General features: G+C 39.5%; 1 protein-coding gene across 7 annotated transcripts in view; it reads left to right on the top strand.

Annotated features, from left to right (window-relative positions):
• cspg5a (chondroitin sulfate proteoglycan 5a) overlaps positions 1–17841 on the top strand; it is a 58231-nt gene that overhangs the window by 26362 nt on the left and 14028 nt on the right. For all 7 annotated transcript variants that reach the window (XM_085472138.1, XM_085472143.1, XM_085472141.1 and 4 more), the window contains exon 3: positions 11550–11738. In XM_085472138.1, the coding sequence (XP_085328264.1) occupies positions 11550–11738 (189 nt within the window). The remainder of the gene's footprint in view (positions 1–11549; positions 11739–17841) is intronic.

Below are 17841 nucleotides of genomic sequence, written 5' to 3'. Positions count from 1 at the left end.
AAACCTGCAGTAAATTAAAGCTTAACCTACTGAATAAAAACTATTATTATATATATTTGCAGACGTCATGCAAACATCATGCAAACAAGTGTCAATTTGGCTCTCAGAGAATTACAACATAGACTTAATCTCAAGTATTTTACCTGCTTTTAGTATAGTAATTTCCAAATCAATAAAACCTAAAACCCTAAAAGAAAAAAGCCATTACGGACCGAGCACGACTGAAATAATCATCTCTGTTGCATGAAATCAACAGATTACAAATATCATTGACTGAATGGGAAATGGAGCAAAGCTCACTCAGCGATGCTGAAAAACTCTTGCTAAGCGGACAGTGTGATCCAGATATTTAGGGCAGATTTTGGGCTTCAGTCACTGATGAACCTCCTGAGAGTGAGTCAGATGAGGGCTGAGAGATACTGAGAGGCGTTTGACTGCTGGGCAAAAGCTCAATGTGGGTCAATAGAGCGCTGGCACAGATGAGGACCAATATATTCGTCTGTGTGTGCGTCTGATTACACATGTGACTAGGTTTGCGTGTATGTTTCTAATTGTGTGTATGTGTGTGTGGTGTACATTTCTGTGCATGTGTGTTGGAGTTGGAGCTGGACATGGAGCCAATTCAATTACAGGGGGATGAATGTTTGGACCTTTGACCCTCTGCAGTAAAACTCACGACCCTTTGAAGTGTGTTTTACTGACCTCAGACATGCCCATCATATCTCTTTTAAAGATAGAATTACATACCTGCAGAGGTGCAAAGCTTTCCATTTTCATCATCAGTGCTTGTAGGTATGGGCTGCACTGCAGTGGTTAGCATTGTTTACCTCTTTAAGCAAGAAAATCATCTGTTCAAATGCACCAATTCACCATCCCTTTCTGTGTGGTGTTTGCATGTTCTCCCCGTGTCTGCATAGGTTGTCTCTTTCTCTATTCTACACTGGCTGTAGGTTAGGATGTGACTATGAATGGTTGCTTGGTAACCTCTACCCGACTAGTGACCCTGACCTGTATAAACAGTTTAGAATATGGATGACTGCTATTGAACAGTTTCTAAATTTATACTTTTTATTAATATTTAGCAAATAATAATAAGGCAAAGTATACATTTCACTGAATGAAACACAGACAGAACAGCTACTGCTGGTAGAATGACTTTGAATGGGCACTCTATTGATTTTACTCGTTAAAAGGGATGTCACAGCTTTTGAAAACTGTTGGCTGCAGCTTGATATGCTGATGCACTGTTTCACAGCACTATTGCCTAATAACAAAGACGTCCCCCAGTTTTGATCTTGTTCCTTATCTTAGGCTAGTTTTCTGCTTTTACAGAAAAGTGCTGTGGGCCTAAATTGCTGCATTTCAAATAATGCAATAATGTGTGGCACACACTAATAAATGACTGAATCATTTATACTTTTGTGTGGTCATGGAGGTAATTTCACACACAGCGCAAAATTTGAACAGCATCTAACAGCAGATGTCCCAGGTGGTATTCAACAATGGAAATTAACTAAACATTAACATTAACGACTTGTGTGTAATGAAAGCAGAGTTTCTAATAAAATATGTGCAATTCAGCATAGCTGGGCCTTCAGTGAAGTTCCATGACTGGGATTTATAGGAAGCAGTAGTTTGATCAATACCATAGACTAAAAGTTGATATATTTTAGCCTTTTCTGCTTAGAATATCCCTTTTTTATGCTGTATATTTGTACTTCAGAGTCAAGGTCAATGTAAGGATGTAAATATATATTTTACGTGATAAATACTGAAGATTGGAGATGTTTCATTAACAACAAAAACGGCACCAGATGGAAGTTCCTGAGAAGTTTCAGCTCCACTGCAGCCTGAGCTGTCTTGGACACACACTCGCACTCGCCTGTCTGTAGCAAGCTGAGACACCACATGTCAGAGCTGTCATTTTCTTTTCAACTAAAATCACATTTTTATTGGTCAAGTTTACTCTGTTTAAGCAAATTAGATTCTTACGTGGCCTTCAGTTTGTACATGCATTTGTGACTGCTTTCATTTTGTGAGATGTTAACTCTAAACCTCAGTCGTTATAAACATACTGCAATGTGATATCTTGTTTTTTAAGCTATCTGAGGCATCTCCGGTGCTGGCTTCCCTTGTCCTCCTGACTGATGGGATCTGACAGCATTAGTGCCATAAATTGCCTTCTCCTCTGGAGCTGCAGGACTGAAAGGACCATATTCGGAGAAGCAGATGAGAAATCTGAGGGAGTGAAGAGCGAGGGTATGCATCAGGGAAAGAGAAAGAGAGGAGAGGAGAGAGTGTTTATGTTCTGCTTGTGGTAGGGAAAGCAGATTAATGGAAGGAGAAAGAAAGTGACATACAAAGGAAATCAAAAGAGTGATCAGGGAAAAACAGAGCGAGAAACTATCGGCATGAAATAAAAAGGAGACAGATATAAAGGGAGAAGTGGACAGAGAAAACAAGAGGAGGTGGAGGGGAAACTGACTGAGAGAATGAGTCAGAACCTTATAATGTTTGCCAGTATGGAAACGACTTGGGCGAGCCAGGTCGAGTTTACTAGTGTATGTGTGTCTGTGTGTGCGTCTTGCAGCTTGATATAATTAAGTGAGGTTTTGAGAACCAACAGCAGTTTGCATTCATTTAAGATTTCATGATCAGGACATGGAAACACACAAAATACCCACTTAGATGCACACAAACACTCAAATGCTCTCACACACTGGATTATGGGTGCATGAGGGATCACCTCAGAGTCACAGAGCGTGGGGGTCATGGAAGCAGCTCGGAGTTCAAACACACAGGAGATTTACAGCTGAGGAGAACGCCAGGGAAAAAAGACACGCACGCATTAACAGACACAGTTTGTTTTTGCCAAAAATCTTGTCTGACATAATGAATCGCTGGCTGCACACACGCATACATATTCACAAATTTGTTTTTGGCCAGGTTTGTCTAGCTGCAGGTTAGCTATGTTTCGATTATTAGCTTGTGTGTACACAGAAATGCAAACAGACACACACACACACACACACACACACACACACACACACACACACACAAACAAACAATTCCAATCCAGGTTTTTTTCTAATCTATTAATCACTGTTCAGAGTCCATCATATCTCTCTGTCTCTGTTTTGGTTTCTGCATGCTCTTATTTTGAAAGAATTGTAAAAAATAAATAAATAAATAAATAAAATAGTCTCTCCTGCATTTTTTTGTGCTCTATCATAGTTTTCCCCCTTTCCACAAAATCCAACCAGATGCTCAAAAAGATGATTTAATTGCAAAAGAAGTTGTGATTTAAGAATATAATCACGACACTTTACTACAATTGAAAAAATGAAGTAAAAATGCCAAAGAGGTAAAAATGTGATTGCACACCTGCTGGTTTTTGTTGTTGTTGTTGTTGGGTTTTTTTTTTTTTTTTGGTTTTTTTTTTAGCAAAAATCCAATAAAATCAAAACCATCTGCAGTCATATAAACCTAAAAAAACAAAAACTGTGAGAAAATCCAGTTAGAGAGTTTAGTAGCCTGAATCAGCTGTGAGATGAATCAAATGTAATGCAGGTTTCATATGTTTATATCCCCACAAAATAGGTTTTGCTTATAATCTTGGAGCCACAGTGCTCAATGTAGCTCAGCTAGTATGGTTAGTGCTTCATCTTAGACTCTTTAAGACATAAACATAAGGTGGGTTGGATTTGGCTGCCAAAGGTTCAAGCTATCTATTTTTATTCTCAGCTATACTAACAACACTATCTGCACTGAAATGGTCAAGTTCAGCAGAAATAAATGCTGGGTCCGATCTCCTCTCTACATTAGTGGTTGTAAGTGGATTTTGTTATCTGTTCACCAACATTTCATTTTTTCATTTCATTATTTAATTGCATTAAGATGAATCCATTTGTCAGCCTGTTTGGGAAACCCAGAGCATCGTTTGATCTAATTTACTGTATTCCTCTCAGGGTCACACACACAGAAGCTTTCAATGCACACATCCCCCACGTAATTCCTATAGTTAGTGTGACATGGGACACATCTGCAAATCTGTAATTGGTTTGCAGTTTATAGTGTTGCGTGGGTGCTCTCCAGGGATACAGGGGTTTTATGTAAATAGGTTTTGGTTACAATCATATCTGCAGCTCTGTGCTGAGTGACTCATTTGCAACATTAAGCAGCCTCAGTTTATTTATAATAGCAGGAAGCTGAGTACTTACAGTCAAGCAACTCTGCAGAAAATGATATGTAAATGTGACAAGCCAACTGAATGTGCTTAATTGGGTGTTTATATTTAGATGTTCCAAGCAGGCAAGCATATGCACCAATATATGTGCGTCCTTGCCTAGCTTTACCCTAAAATTGGAGCAACGTCGTCCAGCACAATGCCTCTAAACAACACTGTTTCTGAAATTTTTTAAGCTAAATGTAATACATTGATCGTGTTGTGACATTTCAAATCCCGTTCTGTTTTCAGTTCAAGGATTTACCTTCGCTGGATGATTGAATGGTCCAGTTTTTAACCCTCTGTGGCTGCTAATGAGGCTATAATGGTTTCATCTGCATAATGGAAGCCGATGTGGTGATATTTTATTTAAGCTGGTTTGTTTTGAATGTACTGCAGATGATGTGATGCCTCAGGGAACTCTAAGTGGATGGCTAATAAAGAGAAAAAGCATCTGACCTGAAATAATACAACAATGCACATTAATAAACCAAAGTGGCCGGGATTACAAAAACAGTGTCTCTTTGTTCATTTATCTCTTTTATTTTTTGAGTTGTTGCAGAGAGCTCCCTTCTTAATAATCAGTTTTATTTTTCATTGTCTCCTATCTGATTATCTAGTGTCTCATGTGATTAAAACAACAGCAGAAAAGCCAGTAAGTGGTGAAAGGTGTAAACGCTTTCAGCTGCATGGTGTTGCACACAAATATCACAACAGTTTATTGAAACAGTGTAAAGTTGGGCTAAATAACCTACTCTTTTTTTTTAATCAGAAGCCGGTGCTCAGGTGGAGAGAAAGCAGAAGATCTAAAAGCATTCATGAGTCAAATAAGTCTTTGTTACTGTTACAAGAACAAAACATAGAAAACATCCAAACTCAAGACCAACTCTTAGAGATTACCGATTCTGTCATTGTATATGTGTATGAAAAGCTCGATATAGCTAATTCCATTGAGCCAAGATCAGAAAGATTTTCTATAAACTACAGTTGTCGAGACATTGCTCATGTTCTAGGACTATGGCGGGGAAGTTAGAAACTAGGTAAGCCTCAACAAAGGTTTTAGCACCATAATTTGGTAACCACACACCAAATATTAACTGTTAACTGTCTAAATGAAGACTTATCTGTCCCACTTTATAACACTTAGTATGTTTATATATGTAGATAGATTTAATCTGAAATGGGACTTTATGTGTCATTCAGTACCCGCAAGGACGTGTTTGATTGATTTTAGATTCATTCTACAGCCTGACAACCTTCAAACAACTTTCTTCAGACAGATGAATGAGAATAGAATAGAATAGAATAGAATAGAATAGAATAGAATAGAATAGAATAGAATAGCCTTTGTGTCAAGTATTTAAAAAAACTGTGCAAGTTAACTAAGAAGTGGTTGTATTTGGAAATCAAAGAAACTCAGATCAGAGCAACAATTCTTGATTGGACTGAGGTGTTTCTGACTACACAGAAAGCAGAGTCCTGTACATACAGAGGGTAAAGTCTTTGAGTGCGCTGGTGAAGTCAAGGGTATTTTTCATGTACCCTACTTGATTCTAGCCCATTCAAACATAATTTCCTTGGTAAAACAAAACCAAGAAGCCGTGAACTTTTACTCTCTGTCTTAATTAAATTTCTAGTCTGATGAGATTCTCTTTGCATCCAGTGTTTCCTCGCTCTTTCCGTCAACGTTTTAAAACCAGCTCCAGTTTTATAATCCTGTCCTCTGTCTGAACCTTCCTAGAGCCCTTAGGAAAATGAGAATGTTTGTTTTCATTCAATAACAGAAACTCAAAGTTTTGTTTCAGAGCCAGTATCAAAGCTTATGTTTTATAGTTTTCAGACGCAGCGTGCCGTGCCCTCTCCTGTCCTCCGCTGGCCTTTAATCCTGACGTTCACCTCTTTCTGAATGACTCAGTTTTTCCCTTCATACTCATTCTGGAGTTATTGCATCAGAAAATGTGTTTTGCTTCAAGGAAAACAATGTTTGAAAAAAGCACAGCTTTTAATGCAAATCTGGGACTTATGCTAAAATATTCAGGAAACACCCAGCTTTGCTCTCTCTTGTCACCCCAGATCCAGCTCTTTTAGATAAGACATGTTTGGTTGTTTCTCCCTCTAACCTTCCAAAGACCCTGATAAAATATGCATCTCCCCTTTGCTTGGAAATCCCGAGGACACCATTGCTCTTGCACAGTTCCCTGTCCTACCCTAACTTTTTTCTCATTACCCCCCTCATATCCTCCATTCTCACCCTCCATTACTCCTTATCAAAGCTAGCAGGGGGTCCTATTAGCCATTCTGCACTGTTGTCATCCTCTGCAAGTTAAATAAAAACTCTGTCTGCCTCACTCAGCACAGCAGGCCAGCATAATCAGGTAAATATTGAGAGGATTTGTTAGCTCTTTGTAATGTGGCTCAGGATGCCCCAAGTCTAACTCCGATATATTACTGCCAGGCTACAACGTAGCTTTAAATGCGGCTGTGGTGAGCCGTGGCAAGGGAGATAATGATGGGTTAGGGAGGGGAAAAAAACTGTGCTGTGGGACACAAAGGGAAGGGCTGTGGGATATGTGGGAAGTGTTATAGAAGGAAGGACTGGGAATGAGGGAGGCTGTCTGTCATATCTCAGCCAAAGTGGAGTTGGGTGCTTTTGAAGGAGATTTAACAGTAAAAGTTTTTTCCTCCCTGATCAAGGGTCTTTTCCAGTTTGATTTCACCCCTTTTCAGCTGGTGGGGATGCGAGACTTTTGGAGGAGGAAATTCAATCCTAAAGATTCTCTTGGAAATTCAGCCAAGCCAAGCCAGCCGAGCTATTTCCTCCTGTGTCAGCCTGTTAAGCTGTGTTCCAACAATCTTAATGGAGGAAGCCGGAGTCATTCTTGCTGTCAACACATCCCACAAAAACAATGGAATTAGCTGGTAGTTCAGCTTTCCGTCATTTCTTTTTACTTTTCTACCTTCTTTCTCCTAATTGATTCCAAGTGCAATCAAACTTTAAAACAGGCTTTTATTCAGTACTTAATAATTACTCGTGATGCTTTGAAGTCTTGATGGCATGAATTTTCCCACAAACATCTCAGTTGGTCCTTTTCATGGTTCCTAACCCAACAGTAACAAAAATGACATCAGCTGACTGCGGGATTTCATGGGTTTCTGTATTGGCTTGATTGGCAAAGACCTTCCTCTGTCAGAGTAAGTCATTCAGATACTTTACACACTGGATATAAGAGAAATGTTGCTATTAGCTTAGTTCTTCTGTTTCACAATCAGAATTTAAACTAAAATCTCCTTAAAGTTTCTGGAGGATATCTTGTGTCACAGAGTCATTATTTACATCACAGAGTGAGCCCCGTTCTCAATCCCAGGTCATCAAATACTGACGTCTCTGAGACAGACACAGGCACTGGTGCCTAAATCAATGGCTCTCTTCGACAGCATGTCTCTGTGTCCTTCCCCTCAACCCCAACTAGCCCACCCCTCCCTGAGCCTCCCTGGTACTGCTGGAGGTTTCTTCCTGTTAAAAAGGAGTTTTTCTGTCCCACTTTTACCAAAATCTTGGTTCTCAAATCAAATCAAATCAAATCACTTTTATTGTCACATCACATGTGCAGGTACATTGGTACAGTACATGTGAGTGAAATTCTTGTGTGCAAGCAACAGAGTTGTGCAAAATACAATAATGTAAACAAGCAAAATACAAGAATGGCTACATCTGAAACTAATAATATATGTACAATATATAATAGTATATGCATTTCTGGATGTGTATACTAAATATTTTTCTATGTGTGTGTGTGTGTGTGTGTGTGTGTGTGTGTGTGTGTGTGTGTGTGTGTGTATACACATATTTTACAAATTAAATAGAGCAAACAATAAATAAAATATATAAAAATATACAGAGTTGAGACATGTGCAAAACAGTGGCATTACTGTACAGTATGGAGTGCATAATGTTAAAGTTCCAGTAGTGAAGGTGAGGTGTCTATGACGTGTTCAGCAGTCTGATGGCCTGATGGAAAAAGCTGTCTCTCAGTCTGCTGGTACGGGACCGGATGCTGCAGAACCTCCTTCCTGATGGAAGTAGTCTGAACAGTTTATGGCTGGCGTGACTGGAGTCCTTGATGATCCTCCCCGCTTTCCTCAGGCACCGCTTCCTGTAGATGTCTTGGAGGGAGGGAAGCTCACCTCCAACATAACCTCCAACCTCCAACCTCCAACCACCTACATAAATACAATTGAACTGAACTGAATTGAAAGATGAGTTGTAGCAACAATGAAATAAGTGTCCTAGTCCTAGCCCTGGTCATTATTAAAGGATATCATTAATAATAATATTGCTCTCCTTGTTCCTTTATCATTATTGTTAATGTGTCATATTAAGTGTCGTGTCCTTAAAGCCTTAAATGTGTGGGTAGCAAAACGTGAACTTAAACCTCAAAGGAGGAACAGCAACTGCAGCCCCTCTGTTGATGAACTGTCCCGTTTTCAAACATAATTATTAATTATTGGTATTCAATATCAGCACAGCCAGTGCATCAAAGCACCGATGCCAAAGGACACCTTGCTTGTATCCTTGTCCTAGCAGCTTCTGACACAACGTGTAAAGTATTTGATGGGCTACAATGGGAATGTGTTGGCAGGAGAGTGAGTGCATAATAACAAGTGTTAGCATGGTAACACACTAAATTAAAATGATTGATTTTTGATGAATTTGTCTCAGTTGGAGTTTTGGAGACAAGCTGAGCTGTAAATTTAAATTCTGTTCTCTCATTTTGATGTTGATGAACTTTTGTGTATTACACGAATAAGATAGATCAGACTTTGGCTACACACTCATTACAGATAGGGACATTGCTGGCTTTCGTTTTGCTCATTCCTTTACAACTATAACAAGATTACGATATTCGACTCGGACTGCTGTGTTCAATCCTAACGTCAAAAAAAAGAGTAAAAAAAAAATACAGTTGCACAAACTGAAAGGAGAGACATAATTCAGCTGGAGGCGCTTGACAAAGTGCAGGAGGAGGAGGAGGAGGAAGGAGAGACAAGAGAGATGAGGGTGGAGATGAAGGGAGAGAAAGAGAGCCACTGAACAAGAAAAGAAATCTTTAAGAAGACAAGCAGCAGGAGTGAAGAAGCAGGAGGGGGAGTGAGGGAGGGAATGGGAGAAAAATAAACGGGGAACTGGCCACTAACACAGAATGGTGTCCCTCCGGACCACTCAGAGCAGATGTATGTGTCTGATGGCATGTCAGCCTCACGTCTGCTCTGTTTGCCGCTCAGCTGGGTTGCCATGGTGACTAGCACATCCTTGCTCGCCTTCTTCCTTTATGCATCCGTCCCTTTCTCCCCCACCTACACCCTCCCTCTATCCATCTTACATAAACCTCTTACTTGTATGAATGCAGAAACACTCTGAGAGTGAATGCAGTGAAGTCTACATTTTTAAAAAAGTGATATTGGGCTTCATCGCTTCTCTTTCTTGCATACATGCACGAACTCAAAACGTCTCCTGGCATGTTGCCAGTGTTTCCTTCAGCTGGCAAAATAAAAGCATCACGGATTCAGGAAGGATACAGGAAGTGAGCCAGTGAAAGAAGCCTGTTTAACATGTATGGAGCTCAGTCAGAGGGTATGAGCACCACCAGCACCTTTAATCACTTTTATGGTCCTCCGTTTGTGTAGATCTGTAGATCTATGGATACAATACGTGACACAGAGAGTAGCGGAGATGCAGCCAAAGCCAAAGCTGTCACCACACGAGTATTAATTAAGGTTACAACATGGCCTTTTCTGAATCTAGAGTCCCTGGAAGGTTTAAAATGGTTAATACAATCATATATACCCAAATCAGAGATGCAATTAGCTCAGCTTAGCATAACAACTGGAAACATTCAATCTAATCTACTGTCCAAATATCAGAAATACACCTAATCAACATATGTAGAGTCATTCATTTTTAAGTTTATACACAGGTTGTCAAAGTTTGGATGGATCAGTACCATTTTAGGACTGCTTGTTAATAATTCACACATCAGACAAATTAAATTATGAATGGCTGCTTTTGGTTGATGATGACCATTCTTTATTCTGGAATGTAGTTTTATAAACATGAGAATGGTAGAATTTCTTTGTACAAGCTGTGAGTTTAGACAAAGCCAAGGTAGCTCAGCTAAGCTTAATACCTCACAATTCTAGCTCTGTGACACACACACACACACATTAGTTCTATTGATCTCCACATTTAACTGTTGGCAGGAAAACAAATGGGTGAAATTAAACTAGACATCACTGAGCATAGTTGGGATAATAAGCAAAAGTCCTTTAAGGCAAAAATGAACCTCCACTTTTTTCATCTGCATTTTTGCACTTGTGGCAGTGAGGTAGTGCCTCTCTGCAGCATCACAGTCTCATTAAGTGGTGAAATAGTCATTGCCATTTCACACGCCAAACAGTCTGTAGACAAAGCCATCTGCCCCTGTCGTTTATGTCCCCGGGCGGACACCGTACTCCGCCAAATGGCTATGAAGGGAGTCTGGGACTTGCATGGCAGCTGTGTGTGTTTTTGTGTGTCGACGTGTGTGTGTGCACACAATATACATCCACACATGGTTGCCCATATGTTTTGTGTTACATGTTCTAAACGCTAATATCTTTTCTGACTGTGTATGCGTGTGTTTTTGTTTGATGGCGAGTGTGTTTATAAAAAAAATCACCTCAGGCTGTTTTTCCTTTTTCACTTTCTATTTTCAGACACACATAGTGATGACTTTGTATATTTTTCAATAAAGCGTTCACAAACCTGCCGGCGACAAACGCTCTTCTAGTAGATGGCTTTACGCTGAAGGTTTATGTAACACGCATCATGTTGTGGAACATTTGGAGGACTTTTGGCAGCATGTAAAGAGCCTCCTGAATTCCCACATCTCTCTGTTTCTGATTAAAGATAATCAGAAGCAGAGAGGAAATCCTGAACTTTAATGAAGAGACTTTGAGTACGGAGGCATTCACAGCATGTGTGTTCATTAAATAATTCTTAAAAGCCAAATGTATAACTTGTAACTGGCTAAAACGTGAAACTGACAGGCACACAAAACTCGCAGAAATTGGTAAGACATGATTTTAACTCACTGATCTCTTTTTTCCTTCCCTTTCTGCTCACAACTTATTTCATTTCACATTCTTCACTGTTCATCGTCCCGGTCATATCTTTTTGTTCTGCTCTGTTTCCTCCCCTTGTCCCCGATTTTACTCTCTATATATAATTCCACCTGACTCAATTTCTCTCTCAACCTGTCCTCTGAAACCTCTTTGTCTGCCTCAGATGCAACGTCCAGGACTACATCTGGCACAAGGGTGCCCGTTGCGAGTCGGTGGTTACTGAGTTCCAGGTGATGTGTCTGGCCGTGGGCACCTCAGCTCTGGTGGTCCTGCTGCTCTTCATGATCATCGTGTGCTTCGCCAAGAAGCTCCACGTGCTCAAGACAGAGAATAAGAAGTTGCGTAAGCGCAGGTGAGGAGACGACAAAAGTCTGAAAAAAAGTTGGGTTTTTTTACCCTTATTTGGTTTGTGCCTCAAAATAACAGCATGTAAAGATTAGTACCGCTGATGTGTGTATGGTAAACAAGACAGTGAGAGCATTTTGGGGCCAAAATGGGTAGGGTGCACTGGTCTCTTACAAACCAGTAAATAATTATGATCATAAAAAGTGACAAAAACAAATGCATTTTGTTTCAACTAGGGCAGGACATCTTGAATAAACATTCAAACCATGATCATCCTACATAAAAATATTCACTGAGTAGCAGTAATTTATTAGTTTAGATCAGGGGTGGGCAATTCCAGGCCCCGAGGGCCGGTATCCTGCAGGTTTTAGATCTCACCTTGGGCCAACACACCTGAATCACATGATTAGTTCATTACCAGGCCTCTGAAGAACTTCAGGACATGTTGAGGAGCTAATTTAGCCATTTAAATCAGCTGTGTTGGTTCAAGGACACATCTAAAACCTGCAGGACACCGGCCCTCGGGGCCTGGAATTGCCCACCCCTGATTTAGATTCTCATAAATACTTTTTTAAAAGTGTTAAATTATATATTTGGGAATGGGTGACTTGGCTCTTGCCAAAGTAACATTTGAAGTCACTTTTCGCTTTAGAAGTGCTGCTAGGCAGACACAACCAAGTCCTTTGATATGCAAAGCTCACCTTGTACTGTTGTTCACTTTAAAAATACATATCTTTGCCCTTCTAACTCTTCAGTACTAATAACGAATAATCCAAAATCTCAAAATCTTCCTTTTATTTAAAAAAAACCTGGAAGTTGTTTATCTTCCCATTTTTATTAAATACTGGATCTTCATCCAGCTCAAAAAAGAAAGGATCTAGTTGTTTAGTCTATCTTCACTCTGTCTGGCAATACCACCAGCCTCTGCATGTTAGATATATTTTTGTTAATGCAAACAAGAGCTTCCAGAGAACAAAATAAAAGATGGTTTAAGTCCGCTGAGTAGGGAAATTCTGAAGAAGAAATAAACAGATAAAACCCCCTCTGTCATGTATCCTGCAAACTCCACACTCAACTTTCACTTACTTCATTTTTTTTTTACTTTAAAAGATCAGTCAAACAAAACTAAAAACTGGGGCCTTTGGGCAATATGATGCAGCAGATTTATTATCAGCTACTCGGCAGTCGCTGTGTCTCAGCTGCAGTACATTACTCCCTCCATCGATGACTCAACCAGAAAACAGTTTATTGGCTGGCACTGCCGTTGGGCCAAAGTGCCACCCTGGCTTGTGTTTGTGTGAAACGACAGAGAGCGGCTGATGCAGAGAGAGAGCACAGGGGAAAATAAGTTTGGTAGAAGGAATCTAAAAAAGATCTGTTTGAAATATCTGAGCTCGCAAGGTCCTTGGACCAGCATGTTTGAGCAAGTGATGAAATCAGTGGTGTACAATAAGAAAAAGGAAAAAGTACAGAGTTTAAAACCGCAGCAAGATTGTTTTCAGAAGTTTGGCTGTGAAACATGTTGATCAACAGGCGGCAAAGACTGAAAATAATAATAAGAACCAAGAACAGCAGAATTTCAATGAGTATGATAAGCACCTCCCATTGAGGGATCCTGCCTCTTTTTAGAGAGCACTGATCTACAACAACAATCTCTGATTAATTTAAGGGACCCAAACCCAAACTTGATATTATTTGAGAAACAATTTCTGTTTTTTGTAAAAGTTACATTTTAATTAAGAATGTTGCACCATTTTAATTTAGATGTTTAGAGGTGATTAAAGGGAGCTGAAATCACAGAGTGAAGATTTCGTAAAATGTCAGAGGCTCGTAGCAGAATTACAGAAAATATTAGAAACGTAAAAAAAGAAAGGCAGGTGAGGTAAACAATAACACGAGTCTTCCTCTCTCAGAGACAGGGCTGCAGAAAATGCTTGTGTATTTTTTTTTTTTTTACAGCAATTATTTCTCACATCTCACAGCAAAGTTTTCAGGAAAGAATGACTCAGAACATTTGAAGTAAAAGAGATTCAGTGCTGAGCTCAAGGACGAAAGAGTGAAACTGCAGCTTTTCTGCAGCAGTACAGCGACTGCATAACCACAATCACGACATGCAGATGTCTCGCTGGGTGGTTATTTGGGCTTGTTTTGCAGCCAGTCACTGAATTGATCACGACCTCTGTATAAAGCTTGTCAGAAACCGGGCAATGATCCTAAGCACAACTGAAAATCTACAACAGAATGGTGGAAAGGTGAATTTTAAAAAATCTAAATGAGCTAAAGCAACAACTTAAAGAAGTGTGGACTAAAATACCTCTACAGCAATGTCAGAAACTGCCAAATCACACAGTAATTATTTTTGATTTATTGGTGCTTAGGTTGGATCTAGAATCACAGGGTGTACTGGACAGGAAATCAGGTCTGCACAGTGACATGTGAAAACATTCCTTTTCACATGAATGTACCTGTGTAAGTCATGTTATGCCACCTTCTATTCAATTCTTGCCACATGTGTGATTAATATGTTGTACTTTAAAAAAGGAGTGCTAAGCTTGTGAACTTTGTAAAAAAAACAGACAGCAGAGTCTGTCCTTATTTTCTGTCATACTATGACAGAGGTGAAATGGCCACATTAAACATGGCCCAAAATTTCAAGTAATGAGTTCAGTATATGCACTAATGAACTAATCCTTGTGAGCCAAAAGCTTGGGCACCAGAATGTTTTAAACACCCAGTTTCACACAGATTTTTTTTCAACTGTCTGATGTCAAAGACAGAGTGTGAGCTTCATATGGGGGGATGAACTAAAACCACCTGTTTCATATAGATGGGCTAGAAAAAGGCCCAGTGTATGATATATAAGGATTATTTTGAACTGAGAGTCATGCAAAGCAAGGAGAACACAAATATATAGGCAAAAATTAGCTTAAATATTACAGCAACTGATTTTTTATTTGTGTTTAATTCATGTATTTTTAACACGTGTCAAAATTTTTGACAACAGTGGAAATAAATGAATAATGTCCTTTTACCATAGACTTAAACCTTTGAGGTTAATAGGATGCTTGGTTATAGAGTCAAAAATCAAGGTTAGTCTGAATCCAGTTTCTAGGACAGAGAATAGTTTAACGCTATTTAAAGTGAAGCTAAGAAAGAAAAATACAGGTATAAAAGTAGGAGGAGAAGGGAAAAGCCAACAAAGAAAAGGCAAAGAGACGAGGACAGTCTGAAGGAATGCAGGAGGAAGCCAGGGGTGGGAGGGGCGGCATGGAGAGCTGATGGCGAGCAGCCGGCTGAAAAACTGATGACAAGATAGATGCGGCAGGCAGTGCAAAGAAGAAAAGCAGGAAAGGTTTTGTTCTGGTTTTGAGGCATCGCAAGTGTTTTTGATGCATGAAGCATATTTGATGTGAAGGATTTTTCACCACCACTGTGGTTGAATGGTTTCATGTGGTTCAGATTTTTAAAAATGTTTTCAGCCTAATGTTTTATGATTAATTGACCTGCCTCGTTTTTGAACTGCTTTAAACATTTTTGGAAAAAAATAACTGTTTTAGTTTCTTACAGCACACGGGGATGTGTCGAGCATTTTGCAATCATGAAATCTTGAGATACTGGAGAACGATTAGCATTTCTTTTTCAGTCAGTCACTGAAGTAATTACTCTGCACTGCATCTTTAATTACATTGATGTTACTAGAGTGTATAGAGAGCTCTTTAAGAGTTCAGATGTAAAGTTTTGCAGATTGAACCAAAAGTAATGAATATCAAAATGTTTAGTTTTTAGTTTAATCACAAGAAATAAGAAAATTAAACATTAAAGAATAAGACTTAAAAATGAGAAACGTTTGTGCATACTTCAAAATGCAATATGGGGTCAGAACATTAGAAACACACATTTTTTTTGTTAAAAAAGTAATTGGGGGCTTTTATTTTGAAAAAGTGACATATTAAAGGATGCTGATACCTTTCTACAACAAACTAATGGATTTTATTTTGATAAAAGATATTTTCCTGAACATCCTGGTCATTTTTCACAGCTTTAATGCATTGCATCCTAAATGATTAACACCTATAAGATGTGTGTTTTTATGTGAGTGTGTGTCATACCAGTAAACATTGGGGCAGAAGAGCTGTGCTGGATTCAGTTAGATTGCACAGATCACTCATGTATCTAATGACCTGACCACTGAAGATAATACTTGGGATATTTGAAGACCTGTATATGTATATATGTGTTGCAAAGAATTAACTAAAAATGCTCTAATATAGGAACTGCTTTGGCCTCTAAAACACACATTGTTAGTCGTGTTCAGGACAATTTATGGAGTTAATGAGGGACCTTATTCTGTAACCACGGGACACACTTGTAAAAATGCACAACGCGAAAAAAGGCTGATTCTTTGATATACAGGACAGTGAAGGAGAAAAAGAGAGTGACAGACAGATTGCAGGGCTGGACTGAATACAAGAAGAGTGGGTGGGGGTTGTTTCGGCATTGCTTTGCCAGTCCTGGCGTTTTAGTGATGATCTCCCTAGCAACAGAGCTGTTGTGGATGAGAAGCATCACGGATGCAAATGTGAACCCAAGGACCGGCTCCTCATCACCAGATCCCACGCTATAGTGTTTATTTTTAGCTTCACTGAGAAGGTTATCTTCCTGCTAGTCATGGTAATGGAGATTATGGACGATGAGGATGATGGTGAGAAGGAAAAGTAGTGCAGTCAGTAGCAGCTGTAATGCTAGTGAGCAGAAATTAAAAAAAGGGGGGGATAGGGTGATGTCAGTGGTACTCTGGATCCAGCTGAAAGTAGGGCAGTCTGAACAGGCAGAGGGGAGGGAGGCTGGGAGAAACAGGCGGAGGCGGGGTTGACCTACATACAGCTGTGCGACCTGAGGGGTGTGAGCGGTAGGGTGCAGCATGAAAGAGACAACAGAGCCTCATCAAGTGGTCGGCAAAAGAAATCAAAGAGGAGCAAGAAAGGAGAAAGAAGCAAGAGAGCATAAAGGAGAAATGGAGGCGAAGGGCGACATTTTAGGGGAGTAGAAAGGAGGGCAGGATGAAACAGGCAGAGGGACTGTTGCAGGAAAGAGAAAGTGAAAGAGGAATAAAAGAGGGCGGATACAGAGAAAAAATCTCAACGTGACACAGAGGAGAGTGTGTGCTTCTCACAAGCCTCATGAATACATGCGACTCCCACACTCCCCCATCTGCTTTGGGTAATTGCAGTGTTTCTCTGCCGCAGTCGAGATCAGACCCAACATCCTGGTCGAAGATGGAGCAGGGGGAAAAAAAGAGAGAACGGGAGGGAGGAGGAAGAGATTGATGAAGTGCTATGAAGCATTTTCAAATTCCTCAGGGAATTTCATCTATCTGAACAGTAATGAGCTTTTTTCTATCTCGAGTATTTAAATGATCAAATTATAGGCGTCACCTATCTGGAATCAAGCTGAATACCAGTTTGTTCATGTAATGCTGTTTATACTAACTGAAGCTGCTCATTGTCATTAATGACAAATGCTGGAATGAGATTAAACATAGGATCCTGAATCAATTGTTACATAGTTACTATTCACCCCCACCCCAAAAAAAACAAACTTGGTTTCACTTTTAGGAAATAATATGTTTAAGTTTATGAATGCTAATTTGTTAGAATTAAACATTAGTAGATGCTATAACAGTAATAATAAGACAAATTCAATCAAAATGACAGCACCAGTAGGAAGTTAGATTGACCCATCCATCCACCCAGACCTTCTTCAAGACAAATAATCTGGATATTATTTCAAAATCCAGAACGACTGTTTCAACCTTGGTCTGTCTGACTTATCATAAGCACTATACTCATTACCCTTACCTGTCTGATAGATTCAAGTTATGTATTTAACTGCTCAGACTACATATGCATGTTTTTATTACGTTATACTGCAGTTTATTGTTTCTTACATTTAATTCTTTGATACTAATTTCCAGCTTTACCAGTATGTTCATTTAGTGACCAATTTATCACCCCCTGTACTTGTCACTGGCAATTTTCAATAATCAAAAATTACCAAACCTGTAGGATATATTAGGGCTCATTATTGTGAAGGAAATAATATTAAGGAAA

The sequence above is a fragment of the Copadichromis virginalis genome, linkage group LG11, assembly GCF_057382275.1.
Source record: "Copadichromis virginalis isolate Kocher_CV1m ecotype Utaka linkage group LG11, C_Virginalis_male_GT1.1, whole genome shotgun sequence".
Lineage (NCBI taxonomy): Eukaryota > Metazoa > Chordata > Actinopteri > Cichliformes > Cichlidae > Copadichromis > Copadichromis virginalis.
Note: the sequence above shows the minus strand (reverse complement) of the source record. Positions and strands in the feature narration are given on the sequence as shown.